At 35.1% G+C, this 24,166-nt stretch overlaps 1 protein-coding gene across 1 annotated transcript; it reads right to left on the bottom strand.

Annotated features, from left to right (window-relative positions):
* Nucleotides 1–803: 803 nt before the first annotated feature.
* On the bottom strand, nucleotides 804–23,710 carry LOC128559255 (tubulin-folding cofactor B-like). The gene is made up of 7 exons (XM_053550506.1): nucleotides 23,513–23,710; nucleotides 19,703–19,846; nucleotides 18,339–18,432; nucleotides 14,166–14,310; nucleotides 10,069–10,124; nucleotides 4,646–4,718; nucleotides 804–2,368 (listed from the first exon to the last, which is right to left on the bottom strand). Exons 1-7 carry the CDS (start codon nucleotides 23,630–23,632, stop codon nucleotides 2,248–2,250), a joined length of 753 nt encoding a protein of 250 aa, XP_053406481.1. The 5' UTR covers nucleotides 23,633–23,710; the 3' UTR covers nucleotides 804–2,247.
* Nucleotides 23,711–24,166: the final 456 nt, after the last annotated feature.

The following is a 24,166-nucleotide window of genomic DNA, read 5'->3' as shown; positions in this document are numbered from 1 at the left end:
TCTTTGATTTGACCTAGTGGCCTAGATTTCATCAAGGTAATCATTCTGAAAAGATTTCATGAAGATCAGTTGAAAAATACAGCCTTCTTGCATACACAAGCTAAATGTTGACAGCAGACAGATGGCAGACAAGACGCCAGACATCGAGCGATCACAAAAACTCACCTGAGCAGTGAGCTAAAAAGGGGGATAATTCATAATAGAGATAAAGAGAAAGTGCACCAAAACTTTAACCAAGTTGCGGACGCAGAAGCCGGGTCAAGTAGGACAGCTCTCCATACTTTGTATAGTCCAGCTACAAGTGTGCCTCCTTCAATTAAGAAATATTTGCACTGGAAAAATAAATATTAGAACCCAATTAAGCTTTTTTTATCTATTTATTTATTTGGGTTTTACGGCGCACCAACACAGTATAGGTTATATGGCCCCAAACAGGACTACAATTCTTTTTTTTTTTTTAAATCGCAGTTTTAACAAACATACTTTATTGATACATGACCTTATGTTTTTCATTAAATGATGTGGGATTAAAATAAAAGAATAAAATATGTCTTAATTTTATTTCACGTTTAAGACGTTCACAAAAATACATAGAAATTAAAAAGGTAAACAAAGAAGTCAATAATACAACTTTAGCACACAGAGCAAACACGAGAGAAAATTACATTGTGCAGTGAACCATATTTAAATATTAAAAAATTACTTGAGCCGTGCCATGGGAAAACCAACATAGTGGTTTTGCGACCAACATGGATCCAGACAAGCCTGCGCATCCGCGCTCTGGTAATGCTGTTCGCTACAATAGGCTTTGAAAGCGAACAGCATGGATCCTGACCAGACTGCGCGGATGCACAGGCTGGTCTGGATCCATGCTGGTCGCAAACCCACTATGTTGGTTTTGTCATGGCGCGGCTCACTTGTACATTGTCAGGCTATTGTTACTAGTGTAGGTGAGTGCTTGAAACATCTTATAAGCAAGCTTCAGCAACTCTTAATTCTTGCATAAACCTACTAACCCAATAATTGCCATCTACTGTACATGTACTTATTTTACTATACATTCTAGATACTGAAGTATCTTTTATCCAGCAATTAAAATCAAATTTTAACGAGGCATTTTAAATTTATACCTGTTACCAGGAAGAAAATCAGCAAGTTTTCATGACAAATATATATATATATGGTTAAAGATCAGTTTCATCTTCTATAGCCTACTGTTTAGTATTTTTCTCAATATAATTCTTTTAATTAAGAAACAAAGCACATGTATACAGGAATTCAATTCATAATTTGTTTTAATGTAAAAATGAAGTATTATAGTGTAAATCTACTGACCTCATACAGCATGGAATATATCAGGTTAGTAGACCTATGCTGAACATAAGGCATCCATAAAACTGCATGATAAATATAGATACATTGTACAAAGGTTTCAGCTGCAAACGAAGGTATGAAAGCTTAACTGTATATATTCTCATCCTTTACAACTACAACACCAACCTATTGCAATTCTATGTTACACTTATACAGACATTAAACTCTGAAAGAAATGTTTAACTTTAATCTATCTCTGTATTCTTATCAATCTAGCTCTGTTCTAACTTCAGATTCTCATTCAAATTAACGTATCACCTTTTTTTATCAATTTTACAAAAATGTGTACACAAAGGTAAGGTGCCTATGGGATGAAAATTTTAACACCTCATTTATCAACTCTTTGGTAGAACGATTTTAACTTAGTCTGAAAAAAATGTAAAGACATAGCAAATATTTGCCAATCTATAGAACCATTCAGTTTTAACAGTTCTGTATAACTGATGTAAAATAAATGACAATCATCTTTTACTATAAAATAAGCTACAAGGTGGACATTCTACATGTTCAAACTTTAACGATAATAAGCAACAACAAAATATTGTCGACAGTTTGCTACCATTCAGAAACAGTGGAATATTTAGGGCCTAAATTACACAATGATAATTTCAGTAATCATAACAGTTGCATTTCAATCATCTGATTTAATCAAAATTAAGTTGTATCCTCATGAAACACAAACACTTTGGGCTTCAATTCTTCTTCGGCCATCATGTTCTTGGTAATGCACATAGAGATGAACTGCGTCATTCATTCTTGTTCCCTGATTTAAGGAACAAAACTAATCTCTTATTCTCTGACTTGGGAAACCAACTAATACTGGACTTCCAAGCAATTTAAAAAAAATCCTAATTGTCTTAACTTATAAATATATCACATTTCATCATCATCATCATCAAACCCTTCTTCCGGAAAGTCGCCAACTTCTACATTTTCTGGTTTTACAAATCCTCCATACTTGTCCGGGCACTGGAAGTACTGTCTTCCTTTCACACTGAAATACACACATTGAATTAATTATCCTTGATAGGAACATTGTTTAAGAGTATACATATCATTATATGAGCCACCCCATGAGAAAACCAACACAGTGGCTTTGCGACCAGCATAGATCCAGACCAGCCTGCACATCCGTGCAGTCTGGTCAGGATCCATGCTGTTCGCTTTCAAAGCCTATTGCAATTAGAGAAACCGCGCTGTCTGGTCTGGATCCATGCTGGTCGCAAAGCTACTTTGTCGGTTTTCTCAAGGTGCGTCTCAATTATGTTTCTGACAAACCATATACAGCAGATACAGATTAAAACAAAAGAGCCAGAATGTCACAATATACGCCAGTCATAGCAAATTTCTTTACACTAGCACCTGTATTTGCAAAAGAAGTTTTAATTCTGTTGTTGTGTAGAAATTCTTGTAATTGTTTTGCTTTTTTAAGTCCACAAAGAAACTCCTGACCAGGTAGAGATACTTTAAAATACACCTAAAATTTGAAAGTAATATCTTTGTTGTACCACAGAAAAGTGGTCTTGGTTTTTACCTACGGTCAATTACAAAAAAGTTACAATATAAGTTATTTAATGAAGTTAATCTTAAAAAAAGTTCTAATTCCACACAAAAATCCTTACCAGGTAGAGATAGGTCAAAATACACCTCAAAATTGGATGTAACATGAATATTGCACTACAGAAAAGTGGTCTCTATTTTCCCCTACAACCAGTAATAAAAAAGTTACAATGTAAGGTATTTATAGTAACAACAAAGGGATGTAATTCTAAACTAGGGACTGGTTCTTGCCCACGACATTCCCTCTCATAGTGGTGACATTTGCGCCAAGTTACATCAAAATCCCTCCATGCATGAAGAAGAAATGCTCCAGACAAAATCGTTCTTGTATCTGACTTTTGGCCTCTAAGTGTGACCTTGACTTTAGACCTAGGGACCTAGTTCTTGCATAAGACACTCTGCCTCATGGTGGTGAACATTTGTGCTAAGTTACATCAAAATCCCTCCATACATGAAGAAGATATGCTCTGGACAAAGTTGTCATTCTTGCATCCTTGGACCGCTAAGTGTGACCTTAACCTTAGACCTAGGGACCTGGTTCTTGCACTTGACACTCCGTCTCATGATGGTGAACAATTGTGCCAAGTTACATCAAAATCCCTCCATGCATGAAGAAGAAATGTTCCCGACAAAGTCATTATTGAATTTGACCTCTAAGTGTGACCTTGACCTTAGACCTAGGAACCTGGTTCTTGCACATGACTCTCCGTCTCATGATGGTGAACATTTGTACCAAATTACATCAAAATCCCTCCATGCATGAAGAAGATATGCTCCGGACAAAGTTTGTGGATGCTGCCCACCTACCAGGGGTGTTCCCATAATACATCCGGTTGTTCAAACGAGCGTATAAAAATCCAACCTTAAGTCTTTTACTGCTAACTTAGCAATCTTGAAGACCAATCATTAAACATTGCTAAAAATAAAAGCAGGTTTTAAAGTTCAAATGCTTCAAATTTATTTTTTGCTACTTGCTATTTTTTTTTCATTGTTTCACTTGATAAAACCTTGCCAGTTATTAATCAACTCACATCTGGTACATAACAGTCACATAGTTTTTCGTATCTATACATATCGATTGATAAAGTAATCAAGTCATTTTTTTCCTGTTAAATTATCCATCACAGCAACAGTTTGTAATGCGTAAAAAGATGTGCATAGGTAATTCCCAGATATGTCTTTAAACAGCCAGTCAAAGGAATAGCACAACCTGGTCGCTTAAGGCAAGAGGCTGTTTAAGACACGATGAAAGTAGAACACAAAGTCAATTTAGAACGTTTGCCCACTTGTTGTTTAACCTTTAGCCTGCTGGCGGCAAGTCATTCTGCCTTTGCGACCAGTGCAGACCAAGATCAGCCTGCATATCTGTGTAGGCTGATTATGGTCTGCACTGTTCACTATTCAGTCATTAAATTTTCAGTGAACACCCCTTCGAATAATACCGGTAAATGGTATTGCCCAAATTGAATGATGGACCAGTTCATTTTAAAAATTTAGCAGGCTGAAGGTCAAGGCAAGTGGCTGCTTAATACAGGTGACCTTTAGGGCAGGTTCAACTGTACATTAGCTGTCAGAGTAGTAATGAATCAAACATCGAAATATATCATATCATACTCAGTTTGTGTCATGTTAGAATTAACATTAAACTGAAATTGTAAATGTTTCAATAAGCTAAGTCTATAATTTCAAAATCAATTTATTATAAATATACCTTCCATTATTTTTGCCAACAGGTTCATCATACTGAACACCAACCCAATAACCTGGCTTAAAATCTGTTGTGCCTGTGAAACAAGAAGTTATTATAATGAGTAATAATTTTTTTCTGAAGATGCATTTAGTAGGTTGTGAACATGAATAATAAACCAAAAGCATGCTTGTTTGAGCGCAGGGTGTCAATAAATGTGCTCAATAAAAATTTGAATGGAAACAACACATCAAATCAACCTCTGGTTCATGTGAAAACATTTTCAGTTAACAATTGTATCACTAGACTGGCTCCCGTCCCTATGTTTGTTCTTATTTACATATATTATGTTTATTCATTAAGAGGGAAGTAACTCCAGCAGGTTGTTTCTACATTGACATTTTTTATTGCCCCTGGCTCCGAACATAGGGACTGGTGAAAGTTGGCTTACAGTGTCTCACAAATTTGAGAGACAAATTCCCATTAATTTCTTTAAGTGATAATCAGCTGCTATCACTGTGACATGTTATCTAAGGGTTCCATGTGCTAGCCACCATTTAATGAGCCGAAGCTAATTTACCGATTTATGGCCTGTCCTCAGCTTGTAATGGCTTATCAGGCAACTGGAATGTGCTTTCATACAAAAGGGATGTGTATTTAACAAAAGATTTGTGATCTATTTCCAAGAATTAGATCATTATAAAGTACACCTTCAATAGTTAAATGGGTGAAGCTATACTTAAAGGTCTAAAAAAAATTAAAATAATTATGAACAAATAAGACCAAACCAAGAGCATGTTGTAAAAGGGTATTTCAAAGGTTTTATTCTGGTAGTGGCATTTTAAAGCTTAACTTTTAAAATTGCCCCATTTGCATTTGATTTTTTCAATAAAGACAGCACACAATGTTCCACCTCTTGTGACTCTTGTGAAATTAAAAAAGGAGGTGTGAAGGCAGTGTATTTACAGGATATATACAAAGGAAAAAATGAAGTAAAATATATGTAACAGAAAATCTGGTTAAAGTTTTGCGTGCAAGTTACTGTCTGCAGAATGAATGCAGATATTAAATTGAAACTTCACATGTGCCTTCGGGGTTATATAACTAGTTAATTGCATCACGTCCAATAACTTTGACATGCATTTTGGTCAAATTATGTCCCCTTTTGAACATAAAACTTCTGTTTAAAGTTTTGCTTGCAAGTTACTATCTCCAAAACTAATGCAGATACTGGATTGAAACTCTAAATATATTTTTAACATTTAGGGTAACATTTTCCTGCTTCTGGGACAATACTTTGAATTGTCGAATATTGGCTGTCTTACGGACAACTCTTGCTATTTCAATTATTTGTTTATTATAATATTTTCACAATTTTCCAATGTATGCCCCATAATTATAAACGTACATTTAAAAAAAACTGTAGGATATGCAACGCGTGAGTCATACGTAGTCGAGTCATTAGCACAATTTCTACAGCAAATTTCGCTGTACTGACATCTTCCGAAATATTAATACCCAAACTCGCTCAATTATGTACCACAAGTCTGTTTTTTAACCATGAAAGAAGCACTGTCTTTCTTTTCCGTTTTCTTTCATTTCTGCACATAGAATACATTTGATTTTTTTTATTTGATGTCATGGTTAATTTTACCATAACACTTTCTTTAGGTGGAGTTTCCATAATTAACAATTAATAAAACCTTTAATTCATGAAAAAAGATCCTGAGTTTATGTTAATTCCAAGTAATTATCCACATACAATATTTTCACACTTACATTTACTATTAAACTGTTGAATCATGAATGGGCTCAATATTATACTTTTCCAGAAAATAACAACATCTTGGATGTTTTCTCAAATAACCCTTATCAAATTGGTAAGGAGAACTTGTCATTAGGTGGGATAGTTAATTGCCTTACAACTGATAGGGTTCTCAGTAGTTAACAGTTTACAGGGGTAATCTAGGGTTACATTGGCCAACTTTCACCAGGCTGTATGGTTCAGCCATCAGATAAAATGTGCTATTTTAGAGGCTCAAAATTTTCTTATTTTGCTTGCAGTATTTATATTAAAAAAATAACCATGCAGCCAGGGAGCCAGGCTATTGTATCACCAACAGTAATCAAAGTTCTCATATAGAATAAAATTTCAGCGCCTGCTTTAAGTAATTTTAAAAGGCTAGAATCTGATATTCTAGTTCCACTGTCATTATTAAATTAGCATTCTAGAGCTACACACAGTTCATCAAAAATTTCATAAGGAGTAAAAAAAGTTTGTCTGTTTCCGGTATCCCGACCTACCCTAAAAAAAAAAGTTGCAAAGCTGCACCTTTTATGCTTTAAACATGGTCAGTGATGTTATAAATCAACTAACTGATGCTATAAAGGCATAACCCCCTTAGGCCATACCAAATTGATATGTCGTTCGTCGGAACTACCGCATCAATAATTCCATTCCCGAGAAAAAAAAATAAAAATTACCCGCCCGCACGTACATAAAAATCTCCGAAAAAAAATTTTTTTTTTCGATTACTTGGTCCGGAATAATAACGGCAAAACAGGTTTTATCACTGTTTTAATGCGTCAAAGTGATATTGATCGGATTTCATGCGTCCGTAATACATGTAGCTGATGATCCAAACTCAAAAAAGTCAGGAATTATGGTATTGTTCATCATCTGTTTTAAATCTGGAGTGTCTGTGCTAGTGCCAAACATGGCCTTCGATGTGCCGGTAGGTAATGAAATAGGCACATTCTACTTTTGTTCAATACAGTAAAAAGAACGAAGTCCGACTTGTAAGACGTGCACGGGGATGCAGTTAAAATATTTGGAAATATTGTTCAGATATAAAGTTTCCAAACCATTTGTTATCAGTTGTTTAATTCTGCATGTTAGATCTAGAGCCCAAAGCTGAGGCCAACTACTATCTTAAAAAAATATTTGTTCACGGATCCTGACCGACCTATCACATTGTCTCGACCCAAATTTTTTTGAACGTAACTCCTTTAAATAGTACATCAGTCAGATATTCTATCAAAAAACTTTTAGTCAATTTAAAAATTGTTTAGCTTTTCAAAAAAGTAGTGTTGGTATGAAAATAATTTCGAACAAATTCTGTCCTTTTGTAACCACAGTTTTGCCTGTTTGTACACATGATGCCAGGATATATTTAAAATTGGCTGTAAATTGATTGAACGAAAGAAACTGGAAAAAAACCAGACTTCCCCAACTCTAAATTTCTAGTTCAGTCAAAGCACAACAAACAACATTTTTAAGGGTGGTCATATTGGGATCGTTCTTTGTCCGTCTGTTATTATTTTTGCCTGAAATGAATCTCTACCACAAAAGCTTAAGCTAGCCTGATCATGATCTGTTAAAAATTATTCCAAAGGGATTCGAGCAATGTCTAAGCATCTGTATGCCCAATTCTGTCAGGTCTCACTGGTCAAGTGGTTTATCACTTCCCCTGTCACCTCTATGGGTTGGAGTTCCACTAGGGGCACAAATTTGTTCATGTGTCAAAGCCATTTAACTGTGTTTCAGAAGGAATGTTATTCCACACAATCATGTGTCTGTTTTGTCTTAAATATTCCTCAAGCACGTCTTCAGATTAATGTAGAAAAATCAAAATTAAAAATAAGACACTCATTCCTTAGTAATTAAAATTACAAAATAAAAAAAAGTGATTCATTGAGTTCTGGCAAGAATTTATTTGCAAAATCATTCATGTAGTCTTTAAAACATATAGAAAAGCTATATACTGTGTTACCCACACTGTAAATATTTGATTTCTGTGTTATTTCTAAAGAAATGTTAACTTTATATATAATCATAACCGCCTCCTCAAGGGTTCAAGCTGGGGAAAAAAAATAAAAAAAGCCCGCTCGCTCCATGTAAAATCTACCCGCCTCTGAAAAAATCAAAATTGAGAAAAAAAAATAAAATAAAAATTTCGCTCGCCCGCTCCTATTTTTTTTGAAAATTTTCCGAAGAACTATTAATCAATTTGGTATGGCCTTATTTGTATTCATTTTTTGACATGAAAATAATTTCCGAAAAGTCCCACTTGATTAAAAAAAAAAAAAAACCAGAGGGTCATGATGACCCTGGATCGCTCACCTGAGTAATATGAGCTACATGTTTCAAATATCACACTGATGATAAAATATTAAGAAAGTCAGTAGGTCACATTCATGGTCAATGAAATTCAGTTTTATGATTAGTGTGAAAAACAGTGTATGTCATTAGAATTTCAAGGCTGTATCTTAAAAAACAGGAAAATAGGTCAGTAGGTCAAGGTCACAGTTAAGTGACATCATATTACTTGGGGTCATCAGGTATTTATAATTAGACAGCCTAGGAAATAGGATCAGATGATTTTTGAAGTATTTTTTCCTATGTAACTCACATAATAACCCCAGGGGCATAATTTGAACAATTTTGGTAGAGGACTACTAGACAATGCATCATACCAAATATCAAAAGCCTAGGTCGTATGGTTTCAGACAAGAAGATTTTTGAAGTTTTTTTCCTATATAAGTCTATATAAAACTTGGGGACCCCCAGGGCAGGGCCTCTTTTCACCCCAGGGGTACACATTGAACAATTTTGGTTGAGGACCATAAGACAATGCTACAAACCAAATATAAAAGGTCTAAGTGTTGTGGTTTCAGAGAAGAAGATTTTTAAACTTTTTTTCCTATATAAGTCTATGTTAAACTTGAGACCCCCGGGCAAGGGCCATATTTGACCCTAGGGGGGGTAATTTGAACAATTTTTTTTTTATGCCTAAGTACAAATTTTGCTCTAAGCAAAGTTACAGCAAATGGTGAAAGTATCAGACTTTAAATAGTGATAAATATGGGCCCAGGGACATCTCACAGTTGCTTCATAATCTATATAGTGTGCAAAATGGGTGAATTATTAAACTGATAAAGTTAAATTAAAATAACAAAATTCAGTCATATATGCTATGGCCAATTAAGTAGTAACTCAAAATGGTTTACACACAGACCGAACAATAAAAATCTCTGCTGGCTACTGGTAACTTGCTACTGATGAATTCAGATTGTTTTGTTGTGTTTAATGTCACATCCACACAACTAAAGGTAATACGACGTCTTTCAAGCTTTTGATAGCAGAGGAAAACCCTAGGTAACCCATCTGGACTTCGTTTCATCATGGATGGGAACCTGGGTAGAAACAACGACCTAAAGTAAGCCAGCTAGATGCCTTCATTGCATAGAGTTCTTCACTTCAAAAAAGTTTTGACCCCACAGCAGGAAGAGGCAATTTTGATCCAAAGTCAGCAACTTTTTCCTCCTGGCCATGCAAACTCCAGATTCAGATGACCTAACCCTGAATGTCCTTTGAAAACCTAGTCAATACTGTAAGATATCTGGGCTCATTGCCAGCATTGAAGATCAAGAAAGCAAATACTCACCTACATACTGGACACAGCCCCTTCTACTTGGCTGACCGGCAACTTGAACTTCACACCTGATAATAGAGTACAATTGTGTACTTCTTATACTGTAAAATCATTTAATTTCGTGGGCATGAAATTTTGAGGTTTGGGTCAAAATGGCAATCTGGATCTGATATAGATTTCATAAAAAAAAAAAATCTGACAAAGTTTTATCAAAGTTAAGTAGAAAATGTGGAAGTAAAGTCTAATAGTGTTAACAAGGTTTTTCTTTTTTTGAGACCTAATTTTAGACCTTCAAAGCTAACCTTGAGTCTTAACAGTAAAACTGTTGTTGACTGACAGGGTTGTCACAAGCACTTAGTGTTCAGGTGAACTAAACAAACATACCATATTGCGGGTTAATTCTGCAGGCAAAAAATTCTGCGGTTCTGTCCTAGAATGGGCCTCGTTTATTTCTGCGTTTTTTATTTCTGCGACCTTTGAGAAAAGCAGGAATTAATTTTTGCGGTTTGCATTATCTGGAAGTAAATTCTGTGCATGGGAAATAGCTACTGCATTTACTATGTCATAATCAACCACTCAAATGCATATGGTTTTCGTTAGTTTTGTCTTGGTGGTATTATCTAGGTCGGAATCTAAGACAGTGAAGTTGGCGCAGCTGATTTATGTTTAAATCTGATTACTCTTTTCATTAACGTGCATGATCAAAAATCAGAGTTAACAAGAGCTGTCTGTAAGACAGTGCACTCGACTTTTCTCAGTGCATGACTCTGAATTAGAGCTTTGCCGGTAAAAAAAAATTCCAAGTTAAAAAGGGACATAATTCTGTCAAAATTCAAATCAGAGTTATGGGAATTGTGTCTCCTGGTGTAGACTTTGATAGAAAATAACTATTTTGAGTTTCAAGTCAAAAGCTTTAATAGTAACAGAGATATATTAGACTTTATCAAAATTGTTTTTAAAAAAATTTAAGTTAACAAGAGGGTCATGATGACCCTGGATCACTCACCTGAGTAATATGAGCTACATGTTTCAAATGTCAAACTGATGATTTTTAGAAATTTTTTGGAAAATTTTCCGATGTACAATCAAGTAACCCCTGGGGCGGGGCCAATTTTACCCCGGGGGTCATGATTTGAACAAAGTTTGTAGAAGTCTATTAGGCAATGTTACATAGCGAATATCTAAGATCTAGGCCTTCTGGTTTATTTTAAACAAATTTATGAAGATTTCCCTATGTACAATCAAGTAACCCCTGGGGCTGGGTCAATTTGACCCCTTGGGGGGTCAAGATTTGAACAAATTTTGTAGAGGTACACTAGGCAATGCTACATGTCAAATATCTAAGCTCTAGGCCTTCTGGTTTATTTTTAGAAAATTTTGAAGATTTTTCTATGTACAATTAAGTAACCCCATGGGGCGGGGCCAATTTGACCCTGGGGGTCATGATTTGAAGAAATTTTGTAGAAGTCTACTAGGCAATGCTACATTTCAATATCTAAGATCTAGGCCTTCTGGTTTATTTTTAGAAATTTTTTGAAGATTTTCCTATGTAAAATCAAGTGACCCCTTGGGCGGGGTCAATTTTGACCCTGGGGTCATGATTTGAACAACTGTTGTAGAGGTCCACTAGACAATGCTACATTTGAAATATCTAAGCTCTAGGCCTTCTGGTTTATTTTAAGAAAATTTTTGAAGATTTTCATATGTAAAATCCAGTGACACCTAGGGCGGGGTCAATTTTGACCCCGGGGTCATGATTTGAATAATTTTAGTAGAGGTCCACTAGGCAATGCTACATGTCAAATATCTAAGCTCTAGGGCTTCTGCTTTTTGAGAAGAAGATTTTTTAAGATTTTCCTATGTAAAATCAAGTGACCCCTGGGGCGGGGTCAATTTTGACCCCGGGGGTCATGATTTGAACAAATTTTGTAGAGGTCCACTAGGCAATGCTACATGTGAAATATCTAAGCTCTAGGCCTTCTGGTTTATTTTTAAAAAAATTTTGAAGATTTTCATATGTAAAATCAAGTGACCCCTAGGGCGGGGTCATGTTTTGAACAACTTTAGTAGAGGTCTACTAGGCAATGCTACATGTCAAATATCTAAGGTCTAGGGCTTCTGGTTTTTGAGAAGAAGATTTTTTTAAGATTTTTCTATGTAAAATCAAGTGACCCCTGGGGCGGGGTCAATTTTGACCCCGGGGTCATGATTTGAACAAACTTGGTAGAGATCCACTAGGCAATGCTTCACACCAAATATCTAAGCTCTAGGGCTTCTGCTTTTTGAGAAGAAGATTTTTAAAGTTTTTCCTTTCGGTTGCCATGGCAACCAGAGTTCTGCATGGAATTCAATTCTTTGAACAATTTTTATAGAGGACCATCCATGGAACATCCCTGTGAAGTTTCATCAAAATTGGCCTGGTGGTTTAGGAGGAGATGTTGTTTAAAGGAAAGTGTGGACAGACGGACGCCGGACGGTGAGCGATCACAATATCTCACCCCGAGCACTTTGTGCTCAGGTGAGCTAAAACCGGGCATAATTCTGTCAAAATTCAAATCAGAGTTATGGGACTTGTTTCTCCTGGTGTAGACTTTGATAGTAAATAACTATTTTGAGTTTCAAGTCAAAAGCTTTAATAGTAACAGAGATATTTGACTTTATCAAAAATTTTAACAAAAAATTCTAAGTTAAAAAGGGGCATAATGCTGTCAAAATTCAATCAGAGTTGTGGGGATTGTTTCTTCTGGTGTAGATTTTGATGGTAAATAAATATTTTAAGTTTCAATTCAATAGCTTTGACAGTAACAGAGATATTTGACTTTATCAAAAACTTTAACCAAAAATTCTAAGTTAAAAAGGGGCATAATTCTGTCAAAATTCAAATCAGAGTTATGGGGATTGTTTCTCCTGGTGTAGACTTTGATAGTAAATACCTATTTTAAGTTTCAAATCAATAGCTTTGATAGTAACAGAGATATTTGACTTTATCAAAAACTTTAACCAACGGCGACGCCTGGGCGAGTGCAATAGCTCTACATTTTCTTCGAAAAGTCGAGCTAAAAATAAAAGGTCTCCTACCAGTAATTCATTCTGAAAGAAAACTACGATTTATTTACAAATGTATGGTATATAAATGCAAAATCTAGTACATAATCCATTCACAGTCCATTCAGTTAAAACAGTAACACACATTAATTGGTTTGTTTAACTTTTCATAAACCTAGAGGGTTTTGTGATATACACTTGTAAAGATTACACGCCCGAAACAATAACCATTCATTCGTAACAATAGACTGATACAATAACAAAAGCAATCAACCATAATCAATACGGTGTAAATAACTTAACAGCAGACGAAAAACTCGTGAGATAAAGATAACGAGCCATTATATCAAGCGAAATATCAAAGTTTATTTCTGCGTCAAAAAATTTTGCTGATAGTTTAAATGTGCGAAATTTATTTTTGCGTGACAGCCTCGACCCGCAAATTTAGCAAAAAAAAAACCCACAGAATTAACCCGCTATACGGTAGTAGACATGAAATTATACATATCAGATCAGTTGTTTATGTATTTTAATACTCCAAATCAGTTTTACACCATACAAAACCATTCGCTTGGGCTAAAAACTCATGAAACTATTACACTGGCAGATCACTTTTTGTTTCATTTTTAAATTACATTAAAACATTCTAAGTACTATTTCCTAAACATTATATTCTATTTTCTTTCAATACACAAAATAAAGAATGAGCCCCACCATGAGAAAACCAACTTAGTGCATTTGTGACCAGCATGGATCCTGACCAGCCTGCGCATCCGCAGTCAGGATCCATGCTGTTCATTTCAAAGCCTACTGCAATAAGAGAAACTGTTAGCAAACAGACTAGACTGTAGGGATGTGCAGAATGGCCTGGATCCATGCTGGTCACAAATGCACTGTGTTGGTTTTCTCATGGCACAGCTCAAATATACATTTTGAACATAAATGATTTATCTGACCTTGAAAGATCTGATTTAGTCCCAGTATTCCAGCAACAATGTTTAACATTAACAAATGAACACAATGTGAAACAAAAGATTTTTAACAAAAAGCAAATATCAAATCACCTGTCTCCAATTTTCATGCTTTCAGCCTTCTCTTTTTCTTTTTGTTCTTTTATCTTTTTCTCTTCATCTAACCTTTGTTGTTCCTCTGGAGTTACTTCCTTAAATCTTCCCATCTTATTTCTCTCTTTGAATGCTCGCACAGAATCTGGTGAATTAAGGTATTAGGTCACTAATAGTTAATGTTTAGAAAATGGCATTTGCTTGGTATATTCTGAAAGGTAACCATGTTTTGCACTATTTTGCAAATTTTAAACAACTTTTACCGTGCCGTTTTTTATAAATTTTGAAAACTTATGGTATCTCCTCAACCTCAAGTAGAGACAAATTTCAAAGTGATAGCCACTATCCAAAACGATTGCAGAGAACTCATTTTACCATTAATTTCAATAGAAGAAACATCAAACTATTGGTAAACAATTATAAAACACAAAACAAGAGATCACAGAGTGATCTTGGTGCCCACTAATGTGCCATTTTTGAGTGTTCCAAATTTCAAGACTTACTGACTAGCTCAAGGTCAAATTTCATTCCCGTACACAACACTGTGCATGTGGTCCAAATTCGAAAGCTGTAGCTTGAGAAATGTGAAAGTAGGTCACTAGATCAATTTCAAGGACGAAATGTGAGAGTAGGTCACTAGGTCAAAATCAAGGTCAAATTACACGTCAGAACCCAAATTTATGCATGTGGTCCAAATTTAAAGCCTGTACCTTCAAAAATGTGAAAGTAGGTCAATGTCAAGGTCAAAGTTTGTTTCGGTACACAATCCTATGCATGTAGTCTAAATTTGAAGCCTGTAGCTACAGAAATGTGAAAGTAGGTCACTAGGTCAATCTTAAGGTCAAAGTTCATTTCGGTATACAAAACTATGCAAGTGGTCCAAATTTGAAGGCTGTAGCTTGAGAAATGTGAAAGTAGGTCACTAGGTCAAAATCAAGGTCAAATTTTATTTCGGAACACAGAACTATGCATGTGCTCCACATCTGAAGCATGAGAAAAGTAGGTTACTAGGTCAATGTAAAGGTCAAAGTTTGTTTCGGTACACAAAACTTTGCATGTGGTCCAAATTTGAAGGCTGTAGCCTGAGAAATGTGAAAGTAGGTCAGTAGGTCAAAATCAAGGTCAAATTTCATTTCGGAACACGAAACTATGCATGTGGTCCAAATTTGAAGCCTGTACCTTCAAAAATGTGAAAGTAGGTCACTAGGTCAATGTCATGGTCAAAGTTTTTTTCAGTGCACAAAACTATGCATGTGGTCCAAATTTGAAGGCTGTAGCTACAGAAATGTGAAAGTAGGTCACTAGGTCAAAATCAAGGTCAACTCATGTCAAGGTTCATCTTGCCACTCAAAACCATACATGTGGTCCAAGTTTGAATGTTGTAGGTTATTGACAAGAAGATTTTAAAATCTTTTCCCTATATAGGTCTATATGAACCATGTGACCCCCCAGGGTGGGGCCATATTTGACCCTAGGGGGATAATTTGAACAAACTTGGTAGAGAACCACTAGATGATGCTACATTACAAATGCCAAAGCCTTAGGCTTTGTGGTTTGGACAAGAAGATTTTCAAAGTTTTTCCCTATATAAGTCTATGTAAACCATGTGACCACCGGGGTGGGGCCATATTTGATCCTAGGGGGATAATTTGAATAATCTTAGTAGAAGACCACTAGATGATGTCATATACAAAATATCAAAGCCCTAGGCCCTGTGGTTTTGAACAAGAGGTTTTTCAAAGTTTTTCCCTATACAAGTCTATATAAACCATGTGACCCCTGGGGCGGGGCCATATTAGACCCCAAGGAAATAATTTGAATTATCTTGGTAGAGGACCACTAGATGATGCTTCATACCAAATATCAAAGCCCTAGCCTCTGTGGTTTTGGACAAGATGATTTTCAAAGTTTTTCCCTATATAAATCTATGTAAATTATAGAAATAAACAAAGGGCCATAACTCACTAAAAAATTGTTGAACCAGTCTGATTTTCAGAGGGACACAACTAGGGTACCAATACATCATTCTGACAAAGTTTGGTCAAAATCCCCTGGTAGTTTCTGAGGAGATGCGATAACGAGAAATTGTTAACGGACGGAAGGACTGACGGACGGACGGAAGGACGACGGACCACGGACACAGAGTGATTTGAATAGCCCACCATCTGATGATGGTGGGCTAATAAAAATGTCAATGTCATTTTTTCTATGGTGCCTCAAGTAAACAGATTTAATGAGACAGAATTCATACTTCAACATTGAAAAAATAAGGTCGAATGATGTGTTTCTGTTTTTGATTTTGCTTATTCCATTTAAAAATAACCTTAGGGAAGATGTAAAACCTACCTAACTTTCTTCCACAATATATAATCTAAGAGTGATAGCAAAATAGAGAACTTTCACTACGTTTAACTCAACATTTTTAAAGATGTGTAACTCTACCTCTTCTGTTTAAGTAGTAAATTCACTTTGAACACCAGGAAATCGCTTATAAGATTCATCTTTTTCAATTTTTGTACAAAAAATCAATAATAAGTCTTGAAAGAAGTAAAAACTTACTAGTAAAAAAGGAAAATAAGAAAAAACAAATTGGTCCCAGTAGGGCTTGAACCTATGCACCCCTAAGAACTGCAGTAAAAGTAGGTTTATGGTAGGAATTGAATACTCTTCAAAAAGGAGGTTCTCTATTAGTGATCTAATACCTTAAAGTAAAACAAATTTTCGAAGTACATGTAGATGTATGTCGTGAGGACTCTGGTGCCCCCACTTCCTGTCACTATATGATTATATTATACTTGTTGACAATGCAAGACTAATAAAAACTTTCATGTTGGATTGGTGTGTGTGATATCGTGGTTAGGGGGGATTGAACATTACCATGTTAATACAAAACTTTTTGGGGGATTTCAGGGCGAAGGAAGTTAAAAATCTTATATAAAACCCCAATAGCACAACTTTCATGATTTCAAGTCAGATACTTTTTAGATTTGTACAACACAACTATTAAACCTTTAATGCTTATTTCTGACTAAGACAAGGGCAATAACTCTGGTCTCGCAGAGTGAAATTTCAAACAAAACCCCAGGTGCACAACTTCACATGCTGAATAATATTTCTATATAGTTTCATGACTCTAGATTAAATACCCTTTGAGATAAATTATATGCACCACAAACATTTAAGCTTTTATGTGTATCTTATTTCCAAGTAAAGATCCATAACTCTGGCTGAGTGAAATACCCTCAAAAATCCCAGGTGCACAACCTCATATACTGAATGATATACCTGTATTGCATTACTATAGGTCAAATTTTTTTTTTAGATATACACACTTCATAGAAAACTATAGCTGAAAACAGAAATGAAGAAAGCTTGCTAGCAAATTACCAGTAGAAGCTAGATAAAACTTTAATCAAGTCAGGCATTAGACATTTATAAGATTTAATAACACATTAGTTCTACATCAACTGTAGAGAGAGTATTCACAACTTAGATCCACTATGCCTGATGGCTGCTTCAAGGATTTCTAACCAGTATTTGCACCTTGTTAAGGGATTTTGAAAACACTGTTGAATTCCAATCCTCTATTACAATATTATAAGTAACAGCATTTAACTCCTTCACAAAAATATTTTTACATGTATGATGTGATTTTAGCATCTTTTCAACAGTATTCAGATATGCAACAGTGAAAAGTTAAACAAGCAAGTGTTCCTGGATGATTTACCAGCAATGATAGACCTCCACAGTAACATGACTTTCCAAAATCTACACCTTCCCCAGCATAACCTATAAATTCAGTCTAGTAATTTACCTGCAAGCATGTTTATATCTTTGTAAGGCATTATCAGTATTCACACCTGCCTCAGACAGATTCTCCGTATCCGTTGGCCATGCAGAGACCATCTCCAACAGGGAACTCTGGAGGAGAACAAAACAAACACCGATGCTTTTGAATGGAATCCCCAGGGAAAACGGAAGAGAGGAAAGCCAGTCATGAACTGGAGGCAGACCCTGGACAGCGAGCTAAAGACCATTTCTATGTCGTGGAAAGAGGCTAAAGCCGCTGCCCAAGACTGACAAAGATGGCTTCAAGTGGTGAAGGCCCTATGCCCCCCATGGGGCGAAGAGGATTAAGTAAGTAAGTAAGTAACCTTGGCTTTATCAACTTACCTGCTCTTTTAGCATATTCGTCTGCACTCAATTCGAACTTTTCAACCTTTGATACATCTTCAAACTCTCCAACTTTTGCATTTGGATCATTCACCTACAAAACAGAATTCAAATTTGTGCAACAATATTTGTCCACTATGGCAAAACTCAGCAGTGTTAAGACGAAGCAAAACACATTAAACATGATTAGGCGCCATATTCAAGCACTGAATATTCATCCACTGTTTTTATATCAGGATAAAACATCATGAAAAGATCAAAAAATATAAAGTATGGTAATTTGGTTAAGTGTAGATCTGCAGTACTTCTACATTCAGCTTCAAATTTTAGATTTTTTATTTGGTTTGATAGCACACTGATACATTTATATGTCATATGTCATTTTAGTAGCTTTTCATGGTGGAGAAAGACCTCAGGTGTCCTTCTAAGCATTATTTCATCACAACGGGCACACATGTAGAAACACCGACCATCTGTACGCCAGCTGGATGGCATTCTCACACAGAGAATTCTACATCCCATATGAGGCTTGAACACACATCCATGAGGGGCAAGTGACTTGAAGTCAGTGATCTAACCACTCGGACAAGGAGGCTCGTATTCTAGAAGACACATTTTTAATGTAGTTTATGAATGTAGGTAATTATTTCTGATTCCAATACACCTTATGGATGAACAACCACTATGTCATATTAACATCTTAATACTTCTAAATATTTTTTTATTAAGGTAGCGGACACATAATGACAATTTGAGCCGAGCCAAGAGAAAACCAACATTGTGGTTTTGCGGCCAGCATGGATCCAGACCAGCCTGCGCATCTGCGCAGTCTGGTCAGGATCCATGCTGTTCGCTAACGGTTTCTCTAATCGCATTCGACTTTGAAAGCGAACAGTATGGATCCTGATCAGACTGCGCATGCGCATCCGCGCAGTCTGGTCTGGATCCATTCTGGTCGCAAACGCACTATGTTGGTTTTCTCATGGTGTGGCTCATTTGTAATTTCCATTTGATAAAGTTTTCTTTGTGTTGGGTGTATCGGCATTCTTCAACTGTTACTGACACCACAGCTTGTACATTTACAGCTGAAAAATGCTGAAATAACAGTTTGCATGAAAACTGCCTAAATATTGTAAGTATTAGTACACTACCTTAAACAGTAAAAATGCTAATACATATATCTGCAAGCAGCAACATTAGTCATGCTATAGAAATGTGATGCCAAATAGAGACATTTAACGGAATATATCATCGGTGTCATATAATGTCAATAATACTGACATTTTACAGGAAGAGCATGTCTGTTTTTAACAGTTCGAATTTTATCTGAAGGCATCACACCTCCTTAAAACTGATATATTTACGTGTATCCTCATGCCATCTTCCACAGGGTAAGATCCAAGTAATGCCTCGTCATTGTCTAGTGGGCATACCAATTTGTCTTCCTTGTTAAACAACTCTAGCTTCATGCTAGATACACTTGCGCCTGTCAGCAACACTAATTTATCCTGTAAGTGTAAAATGCTTTAGATTAATTGTAAAGCTACTAGCTTACATTCGGTCTGAAATTTTATAACATGATGTTCATTTCCACAAGTCTGGCATTGAATGTATATATGACACCGAAAAATGATAAAGAGGGTGAAGTAATGTTTGATATCATTAAATAAAGCATGAAGAATGTTGTGTTTCTGTAGTGACAATTAAATCCCTGGAAATTAAGATACCCTTTTAATTTCATCTTTTTTCCAAACATGAAATTTAATCGAAGCCGAACAATGTCATGAAAACTTATTTTCTATGTTTTGTTTAAAACTTGACGGTACAAACAAGGTCAGTGTTAGAAGTGACTCCTATTCTCTCTTACACTTTTGTAACATATACACACTTGTAAACTGAAACAGTACATGGTGGAATTCAGTATGCCGGAAAGCAGAATTGAAAAATATGGCCTATCATTATCAGAAGGCACTAAACCTAACCCACAATAAGAATTATTCTTATCTGCAAAAACATCTTTCGGGAAAACAAGAATGATGTAAGGACTGCTTGACATTATAATAGGCCCCTGAAAATACTTTCAGAAAGAAAACAAAAATCAGTTGCCAAATGGAAAAATCATCTGACATAAAATTTCCAACAATAACTTCATGGATACAAAGTACCCAAAGTAGTTCTCATATGTCCAAAAACTGCGCACAACTAAAACATAGTAATTGGACATAAAAATTCTCATTAACATGTGCATGTCCACTTCATGATGATGTTTCATTTAAACTGAAGGAGTTGAATGCACTAGGTAAAAATTTAGCTTTGTAACATGGCTTAGTCTAAAAAGGGGCCATGACTAAAAAATAATAATGGGACTTGGATCATATCAATATGCACATGCCCACTTCATGCTTGTTTTATTTGAATTTATTGGAAACTGTAGGAGTGTACACCTGTAGAGGTAATACAGTATAGTCTAATAAAAGTGTCAAAAAAATAGTATACAAGTCAATTACAGACTAACATTTCAACAGTGGTGCTAATTAATAAAGCGCTTCGATGATACTGATTTATCAAGGGAAGTTACTCGTATAATACCAGTGCCGATGTAAACAAAACGCGAGATACCACGGTGAACTGTTATATAAAAATTAACAATTATGATTTTAAATTAATTAATTGATCTGATTCTAGAGATATGGATCCATACTCCTAGTGGACAAGCCTGTTAAGGGCCAGTTGTCTAGGGGTACAGACCTCCTTTTTCCAGATGCCGTGTGTTACTTACATCTTACATTTTGTTGCATGCATATATGTATGTTCGGGTTTAATGACTTTTTTTTCAGCATTATTTCAGTCGATTGTCAAAATGTCTTTCCATCGAAATTCATAACTTTATCATGACATCACAGTACATTAGGGGTTCTAACTGACCAATCAGAGAGCTGCATTTTCAAGTACCTGCCAGTTTCCACTTGGGTATAACAAAGTATATCTACAATGAACATATAGGAGAGATCATGTTTGTATACAAATTCTATTTTTAGAACTGATAAGACAGTGATCGGGTGGGCAGAAGCCGACCGTCCATGTTTTTTGTAAACAGTGATGTTTTTCTAACGGTCTAAATTTTCTTAAAACACAAATTACATAAATAATTTTTTGATCAATGGAAAGGTTATAGAACAAGCAATTTATTGATTACTTTTAATTGTTATTTCGAAATAAAATGGATTAATTATGAACGCTTAACTTACACTGTTTTTCTAAAGGTTGTGAAAATCACTACGCCGCTTTTAAAATTATATGTCATTTAAAACGGTTATTCATTGAAAAAAGATATTTGGATACAAAAATATGAAGATTGTTAGTATTTCAAATCTTTTTGAATTTTGAAAATCCATAAATGAGCAAAAAAGTTATTAAAAATTAAAAATTCTGATTCAATACTCAAACGGTGTTAAAATCATTTGTTTTGCCAACCACCAGATAAACAGATGTTAACGCGTGACGTCACGGCGATCTCTCCTATAGTGACTAGAAATAAATATCACACTATTTTAGAAATCAAATTAAGATCTTTAACTGCACATGCCCCAGATGATGCTACAAACAACAGACCTTTGAAGTTTCATTGAATTTAATTTGAAATATTATATTGATTTAATACATTTATTTCAGTTAAGTTTGAGATTTTACGCAGGGAGTGTATGATAAAGTCCGAGTAAAATGTAATCAATACCCAAGTGAAATAAGTATCATTCTGCAATGTTTTGGACATGTTAAAATTATGAATAGGTCAATTATAAGCTGGAACAACTGATACGGGGACTGGAAACAGGCATTTATCTTATCTGATGCTGTCGTCCAATCGGAGCGTATGCTGTAGGTTAATTCTGCTATTACTCAAACACTTACACCTTACAGTTTAACTCGTCCTTTCAGTGAAAATCTGGGAAAGCATTTGTTGAATTTTTTGTTGAAAACAAAAGTTCTGCCATGAAATTATTGCCTGCATCTGTTTTTAAATGGAAAATATCTACATTAATGTTACTTTTCGCCCTGTGAAAATGGCTAAATCTAGACTTGTCTTACCCAGAGAGAAAGATGTCGTTTTTTACATGATATTTGCCTTGTTGATTCAGAGTATTTAGAATAAAAAAATTAGGACATATTTAAATGAAAATAGCAAGTCAAAACTGTAAACTGTTGCCTGAAAATATTTGTTTATGATATTGCTCTGTTCTTCACTATTTAAATGCGTGTTAAACCTAGATGATTTTCTGCAGTTTTATCTAAAAGTTCGGAATACTAAATGTAACTTCGTTGTCGGCCTTTTTAAAAAAAAATATTGTTATTTTAATTTAAATATATTGTATTTTTCACACATCAGTTTTAAGGTTAAATTTATTAAACTAATTTTTGGAGTTTAAACAACAATTTCGTTTGAAACATTCCCTACGTTCAAGAAGAATGTTTGTTTCTGTATGTAGAAATCTGACATTATAAACAATAATTATAATTATGGCTCTACAAGATTAAGAAAAGTGTCAGCTTTCTGTTATTTTCCATTTTTTTTTATTCAAATCCAACATAAATCGGCCCTTTGATAAAGGTTTGAAGTTACGTGGTAAAATATTTCTTCAGGGAAGTGAGCTCGAGTTAATTCATAATAATTAAGCATATCACCACATGCAGTCGCATGCTGTTTTTGCTTCAGAATCCCTTTAGATCAATCTCTGATCATCTAATTATCGCCACTTAACATGTGACTGGTAAACCCTTTGAACAATAAGTGTTATAGCTCCATGATTAATTTGAGGTAATATGCTAATTACGCGCTAACCGATAGTGACGAAAACAAAATATCGATCGCTAACGACTGGTCGATATTTACAGGTATGGACGACAGCATAGTACAGATAAATGTACTGATTTATACGGAGTTTCTACTCCCCGTATTAGACCTTCCTGTTATAAGTTAGGAAGTGTCTAGAAGTACGGATTCGTACTGAAGGCCATTTATTGCTATTTTCACGGTACTAAGGGAATAAATGAATAAGCGGAAATAAAAAACAGGACTATGTTGCTGTTATTTCCTATTAACTTAGTAACATTTTCTTTTTCAACATTACCCCTAAATTTTTTGAGTCAGGTCTCACAACCTGACAAGGCAGCCATACCTTCAATTCTGCTATCTTTAAATCCTTTGGAAATCTTCTCTCACTGCCAAAACTATTAAGTGAGCTTGATACATTTATAGTAACCAAGCTCTGCGTTATGACAGAATATTCTTGAGCCATTTTTCTTGTTTGTTTGTTTGTTTACTTTCGCAGACAGTTCGCGAATGTTCGTAGAGTTATCCCCCTTTATTGACTTTGAATATAAATGCGATTCAGTATCCTAATTATGTTAAAGCTACTGTACAGTAAGGTTGAGTAAAACTAAATCCTACGCAAATGTATAAAAAATACAAAATTCAGAATAATAGATAGATCTAGGTAAATCTATTTATGTCGCTTCGTGAAACAATAAACACAAGCTCTACTGTATACTGTAGAGCTTTTGAGCGACCCTATTATTAAGAACAGTTAAAACCAATTATATATATGACATATACTGGTACTGATGATAAACCCGGACAGATGATAAAGTCGAACACCTTGGAAATATTCGATTGCAATCGGTTATTTATAAAATTGAACACACCATCTAATATGTTCCACTTACAACACCAAATGGTGTAAACAAAAACAAAATTGGTTAATATTCTGTATAAATAAATGACTTACATAAATTTGTATAAAAAAGATTTCAATTTGCAGGAATAAAGAAGT

Source organism: Mercenaria mercenaria, chromosome 1, assembly GCF_021730395.1.
Source record: "Mercenaria mercenaria strain notata chromosome 1, MADL_Memer_1, whole genome shotgun sequence".
NCBI classification, from domain to species: domain Eukaryota; kingdom Metazoa; phylum Mollusca; class Bivalvia; order Venerida; family Veneridae; genus Mercenaria; species Mercenaria mercenaria.
Note: the sequence above shows the minus strand (reverse complement) of the source record. Positions and strands in the feature narration are given on the sequence as shown.